This window comes from Crocuta crocuta, unplaced genomic scaffold (assembly GCF_008692635.1).
Source record: "Crocuta crocuta isolate KB4526 unplaced genomic scaffold, BGI_CrCroc_1.0 C29709790, whole genome shotgun sequence".
Taxonomy (NCBI): Eukaryota; Metazoa; Chordata; class Mammalia; order Carnivora; family Hyaenidae; genus Crocuta; species Crocuta crocuta.
In genome coordinates this window covers 1-6,723 of record NW_027551524.1, presented here as the reverse complement: position 1 = coordinate 6,723, position 6,723 = coordinate 1, and the positions used below count along the sequence as shown (strand labels likewise).

Genomic DNA, 6,723 nt, shown 5'->3' with positions numbered 1-6,723 from the left:
GGGAAGCTCCAGCCAGAAGGGGCACTTTCCACCTGCCACCTGGTGGTGCTCATGTGTGACCTTGTAGACCTCTTGAGCCTCTCCTGAGCCATGGGCCTTCTGGGTTTAGAGCCTGAGGAGGTAGGGTGCTTGCCCCAGAACACCCACTCTGCACCCCCTGCCAAGCACACGCTGCTCAGTGAACAGCCCCCATCCCGTAATGTGCATCAGACCACACTCCTTACAGCTGCCCTTTTCATATGTCTCATTTTCTCTTCTTTTGTGGCTTTTTCTTGACCCACCTGAGACTGTCTTTTCTGTGTTAAGCAGCGTGGGAGGACCTCCCAGTCCTGGGCCTGCGCTTCTGGAGTTGCCCTGGGCCCAGAGGAGCAGGGCCTCTGAGGGTCATGGACGAGAGAGGGTGGGGGCTCTGGGAGCTGACGAAAGTCCCAGCACCGGCTGGGAGGTGAGCGTACCTGGCAGGTGGTGGGGGCGTCCCTGCCCCCGGACACTAGGGTCTGCAGCTGGGCCATGTGCTGCTCCACAAACTGCTCACACTGAGGAAGGAGACAGAAACAGGCGTGGGGTGGAACCGGGCCCATCACAAGACTCTCCCGTCCTGGCCTCTCCCCCTGTCTGGATCACCCAGGGCTCCCTCCTGACCCAGTAGAGTTCTGGCCGTCAGCCTCTGCTGAGCAGCTCTGGCTGTGAACAAGCCGGCATGGGCTGAAACGGAGGGTTTCTGTTGCGAAGCCAGAGGCACTGGAGATGGAGGGTCTTGAAACTCAGGCACGGGGGCTGAATCTTAGCCACCACCTCTCCCTCCCCCCCACCCCAATTTAAAGCTCTTTTGGTCTTGGCGACCTGATTTTGGTGGGTGGTGGGGAGCCCTAAACATCCCTGAGCAGGGGAGAACCACATAGAAACCTGCCTCCTGGGAAGGTGGTCGGTAGGCTTCCCTCAGGAGTTTACTTTGTGAAGGGAATTTACTGCATGGATTCTGAGTCCTGTGTCCAGGGCCATCAAGCCCAGCCCTCTCCACAGGTGGGTTTGTCCCCAGTGAGTCACATTGAGAGGAGGGATGTGGCGAAGACAGGGCGGGGACCCTGGAGAGAAGGCCAGGCCCTCTCCCGCTCCAGTGGGACTTGGTGGTGTTCATCTCCTCACAGATAACTGGGCCTCACTCTTTGCCCAGGAGGGAGGCCTGCGGGTCCTCTGGAGCCCAAGCCCTTTGTCCAAAGTCAACTCGTGACCTTTGCAGGTTTTGCCCTGAATTATTGTTCCATGGTTTTTTTTAGCCCCTGTCCTGTCCGTCTGTCTGAGCTCCTGGAGGGCAGCGGTCAGACCACTCTGTGTGTCTCTGACTGGAAAGGCTTTCCTGGGCTCCACCCACTACTGTGGGCAGGCCCAGGGTCCCCAGTCCCCCGTGTGCCCGTCCCACACCTTTTGCCTGTCCAGCCAGGAGCTGAGGCAGGCCTGGCTCGTTGCCTGCAGCATCGCCGGCCCGCTGCTGTTCCCTGCCTGGCTGGCTACAAACATGCAGAGGCGGCACGTGGACTCTTCAGGTAGCCATTCTCCGGGCAGGGGCTCCAGAGCTGTGAGGCCTAGAGAGCAAACAGTCAAGACCGCCCGCGGACTTCCTGTCTTGCCTGGTGCGTGCAGGGAGACTGGGGAGGGGGAGGGCCGAGCAAGGCCTGGGGCAGGGGAAGAGGAGAGCGGGCGGGCCGAGGGGCTGGGGCAGCAGGCTCACCTGGGCCCACGCCGTCCTCGTTGGAGCAGCGGAGGACGAGGCCGCAGACCAGCTGGGGCAGCGTGCGGCCCAGCAGCGCGTCCAGCAGCAGGACGGTGTAGCGCTCAGCCAGGCACTGGCAGATGCCACCCACCACCAGGGGTACAACGTGACACACCTGGCCCACGGCCGTGGCCAGCACACCCTGGGGTGGGGGCGGAGAGAGGGCAGGCTGGGACCTTCCCTGGCACGATCTATACTCCGTGCCCGGCACTAGTGGTTTTGCCCTGTTCTCTTCTGGGAGGGAGAAGGCTCACGCTGGGCATCGGAGAGTCCAAGGGGCCTGGCCAGGGTCACTCAGTGAGTGTGACAGCCCAGACAGGTGAGCATCTCCGAAGCCATATGGTGGCCTGGGGCAGAGGTGCAATTAGACCTGTGTCTTCTTCCTGCAGACCATGCGCTTGCTATGTTTCCCTGCAGGTGGAGTAGCCCTGATTTGTGGCTCCTGGAGCCAACATTTCCCAGGTTTCAGGAGCCCCTGGGGGGAAGCAAGGAGTTTCCCCAGACCACCGTGATTCCAAACTCAGCCTGAAGGGCAAGGAGGCAGAGGTGACGAGTACTCTAGCACTCAGGCTCATTCCCTTGTCCTTTATTTATTCAATCAATATGCGTAAAGAACCTGCATGCGACAGGCTGGCCTTGGGTCTACCCCTGCTCGAGGCCCCACTGCCCCCCTTGCCGGGAAGGTGGAGTTGGGAGTGGGACACAGTGCCTCGCACGCCTCTGCAGAGACCTACCCTCCAAAAGGATATCTTTCACCAAACACTCGCACCTGCTTGTGTCAGAACCCACACTCGGCTCAACCTCCCCACTTCGGTGACAGGAGTGGTCCTTGCTCTGTCATAGGCCAGCCTGTCGTGCACTGGACCCCTGCCCCTAGCTTCTCAAGTACTTCACCCCTGCATTATCCTCTACCCATCTCACTGCTTCTCCCACCTGCTGGCCAGTCTCATCGGCACACAAACATGACTCACTTGTCTCTGCCTCCCTTCCTGGAGAAACTGTTTGTTGCTGTTGTTGTTTTTAAAGTAAACACTACCCTCAACATGGGGCTTGAACTCACAGCTCCGAGATGAAGAGTCACATGCTCCACCAAGTGAGTCAGCCAGGCACCCCTCCTGGAGAAACTTCTTGAAGGAATGATGGATATTTGCCATTCCACTTCTTGCCCTCCATTCTTCCCGGGGCCCACTCCCTTTGGGCCTCTGTCATGTCTGCCTCCACCTTGCAGCAGCTCTCAGCCCCTCCTTCTTGAAATGTTTCCTTCTCTCTTTGCTTCTGTAACATCATGCCCTCCGCCCTCCTCCCCGTTATTGCTCACAGTCTTGTGTTGGCATTTCCCCTTGCTCCTCAGGCTTCCTCCTTCACCCTGTCCACACCATGTCCCTGGATGTCACTACCCCTTCCCTCGGATTTAAATCTTGTCCATGGCCTGCAGCCCTCAGATTGATGTCTCTGGACTAGGGCTTTCCCCTGAGACTTGGGTAATCAGCTGCCTGCTTAATATCTCTTGGAGGACACAGAGGCGTCTTGGACTTCATGGCTAAGGAATGTTTAGTTTTCTGGCCAAGCCTGTATATTCTCAAGGGTATGCATCTCAGCTGGTGGCATCACCAAGGAGCCCGTTCCTCAAGCCTGTCGTCCATCCTAGATCCTCACTCCCCAGGCCCCTTCCATCACCCAGTCCCAGCAAACCCACCTTCCCTCACTGTGGTGACTACAGCCATCTCCTTAATGATCCCCTTGTTTTCATTCTTGCCTCCCAGCTGCCCAATCTGTTCTCCAAGCTGTAGGAGAGCCATCTTTCTAAAGCGCAAATCAGATCACGGCGTCCCCCTGCTGGAAATCCTTCTAGAACTGCAGAATGCATTCACAATAAAACCCAGTGTTGCCTAACTTGGCTTAGATATTGCTGCATGGCCTGGCATGCCTGCCCCTCTGTCCCCTTCTCTGACCATTCTGCCGGGGCCCATCTGCCACGGCCACACTGGCTCTTTATTCCTCGGGTGTGCCAGGCCTGTTCTTGACCATGATTCTTCATCCGCCAGGGCCTTGTCCTCTTAATCCCCACTTCCCCAGAAACTCTCCCTGACCGACCAGCTCAGCCCCTCCTCTCATCATCTGTTTGAATTGTCTGCTCTGAACGTCACTGAAAAAAACCCTCTCCCACCACAGTGCCAACTCAGGGAGGTGGGGACCTTGTCTGCTGCTGTGAGCTCACTATGCCAGGAGGCCCACAGACTCCCATCTGGGAAGAGCTGAGGGGGCAGGGCCTTGCTCCCTTGTACCCCATGTCAAGGCAGAGCAGCCCTGGGCCAAGGAGCCCCTGGGTGATGGGCACTACAGGTGTGGAAGACTCCCAAGTTTGGCGTAGGCAGGGATGGGGAATTCATGTGCAGAAATTCTCCTTTTGACAAATTAAAGCACCTTTTCTACGGAGACAACTGGGATTCTTTGCTATCAGATGATGAGCTGCTAGAGGACAGGACTTGGGTCTTGTTCATTTTTGTTCCTTGATACCTGGCACAATGCCTGGCTTAGAGTGGGGGCTTTACAATTGTTGAATGAACTCTGGGTTCAGCAGCCACGGGGCCTGAGCCTGAGCTCCGGGGTCCCTTGGGAGGGGACAAGGACCTACTTCTCTTGATGGGTGTGAGGAAGGGTGAGGGAGGGTGGGGCTGGGGAGGCCCTGCAGAGCGGAGTTCCATGTATTTCTGGATGCCTCACCTTGGGAATCACAGCTTGGATCCGCTTGATCAGCATCCTGCAGAGCCAGCAGAAGGGGAGGGGGATGGGGAGCCGCTGCTCCAAGAGGTCCTTGGGGAGAGAATCACCTCCGAGTGAGGCCGGGCTGGGCACCGGGAGAAGGCATCCTCTGGGCTCCACCTCGCCTGCCTCTTCTCCTCTCCCCCTCCTGCCTTAGGCCCTGCCTAGAGTTTCTTGTCCCCTTTCTGGTTCTGCCCTTCCCAGAGCAAGCACTTATGGGCCTTGGCTGTGGCCCCAGCTCTCTGGATTGCCACCTGTCTGGGATGAGGGGCCAGCAGTGCAGGGGGCCTCCCTCACCTGTGTATGAGGCCCAGGCCTCCCCTGCAGGGCTCCGGGCAGCACGGGGAGGGCCAGCTTGTCCAGCAGGGGGTCTGACAGCTCCGGCTCCTGCCCTGGCTCCTGATGCCCAGGTCTGCACAGGCTCAGGTACTGGCAGATGATCTTTGGATTCTAGGGCACAGTGCAGGGTGAGGGAGAAAGCCCACTCCCACCCAGCCTGGCTCAAGGACTCATACTAAGACCACTGGCTTTGGGCCTGGAATGGGGGCCAGCAGGCTGGTTGGAAGCTGTGGCTTAGGGTTCTGTGGTGAGGGTGGGGGGAGCCAAAAGGCAGAGGTGGGGCCCTGTGGGGTGTTTGAGCAGGTGTCTCGGAATGTGTGTGAGTAAACACAAACGTGTATGTCTGTGAGAATGGATGAGTGCAAGCAACGGCCTGAGAGTGTGTTTGTATGTATGAGTGTGTGATGGTGTTCTCCATGAGATTAAGTGTGTCGTGTGAGTGTGTGTGAAGGGTGTGAGGGTATATGGTGGAGGGTATGGCTGAGCAGGTAGGGCTGTGATCTGGGGCACCTGGCTGAGGGCCACTGTGTTTCCTCGAACAGTCATAGGTAGGATGTGTATGTGTGGAGGGTGGGCTGGGGTGTTGTATGTGTGGGTAACTTGGCATGGGTGGGCATGGCGGCTGTGCAGGGAGGCAGGTTGGAGGTGAGGTTGTCGGGCCCTCACAATCTGGTTCTGGAAATAGTCGATGACCACTGGGAAGTAGGTGTTGAGCATATGATGACACCGGGGCACCAGCAGCTTCAAGGGGAGAACATCACATTCATGCTCCAGGAATTTCCGTATCATGTCCTGAGAGGCAGTGGGGGGCCAAGAAGATTGGAGAAAGGACAGTCAGGCTGGCCTCTCTGAGGTCTGTCCCCACCCCCGTCCCTGGATGCAAGAACACCACCAGGTGGAATGGCCACCCTCTCCCAGGGCTCTAGAGCTCAGAGAGTGCCAAGGAGGTAAGTAGTTGGGTATAGGGAGGGTTCTTCCCCCTTAGGAAAGACCATTTCTGGCTGTGCTGCTGAGCTCACTCCTGGGGCCTTCTCCAGGCCAGGAGGATCCTGGAGTCCCCAGGCAAAGCTGGGCCACATTCTTGGCCTGGAAATGGCTCCGATAGGGAGCTAACCTCTGTGCCCTGCTCTGTCCCCCACCTGTTGGCCCCTAATCTTCATCCAGGGTTTGGGCCTCATCACCTGTAAAATGGCCTCCTTGGTCATCTTGGTGAGGATGCGGACGATGTCCTCACATTCCTGGCACAGGTCATCCTGGGGAGGGGCCCCGAGGTGGAGCACTTGAGTGGGGAACATGCTCCCAGCTCAAGTGTGTTAGACTAACAGAGTAAGTAGAGGCTGACAAGACACTTGAAGGCACAGACAACTGCCTCCCGTCCCATCTTACCCCATTCCATCCCATCCATCCCATCCCTCCCTTGAATCCCCTCAGGTCCATCCAGAGGCTGCCCAACACCCTTAATACCAGACCTCCAGTCCCAGTGCCTCCATGGGTGGTACTCACGGCTCTTGCAGAACCCCAGACTTGCTGTAGGCAGTGCCCCAGGGCTCTACACTGCAAAGCTTGCTCCAGGCTTTGGCACCAGAACTCAGGGCCCCGGGCACAAGTCAGGGATGAGGTGGTCCAGTCAGCTGCAGTTTGGGGCCAGAGCAACCTTGGAATTTAGGCCACATCTGGCATTCTGACCTCTCCCAATCTTCAAATCCAATTTACTGGGAGTATTTGGCCATTAAACATGATGATAGCTCTGCTTTCCACCTGCTCTAGCGCCCACCAGCTGTGAAACCTTGGACAGGACCTGGAGCCTCTCTGAGCCTCAGCTTCCTCCTCTTGAAATGGGGATATTGTAC

The 6,723-nt window shown here is 57.8% G+C and overlaps 1 protein-coding gene across 1 annotated transcript; it reads right to left on the bottom strand.

Moving 5' to 3' along the window:
* Positions 1-455: 455 nt before the first annotated feature.
* On the bottom strand, positions 456-6,527 carry SFTPB (surfactant protein B; the record flags this gene model as incomplete). The annotated part of the gene is made up of 8 exons (XM_077749107.1): positions 456-536; positions 1,423-1,583; positions 1,730-1,913; positions 4,496-4,585; positions 4,832-4,984; positions 5,540-5,665; positions 6,055-6,126; positions 6,377-6,527. Coding segments are annotated over 8 exons (1,018 nt in total), but the record flags the coding sequence as incomplete, so codon positions are not given.
* Positions 6,528-6,723: the final 196 nt, after the last annotated feature.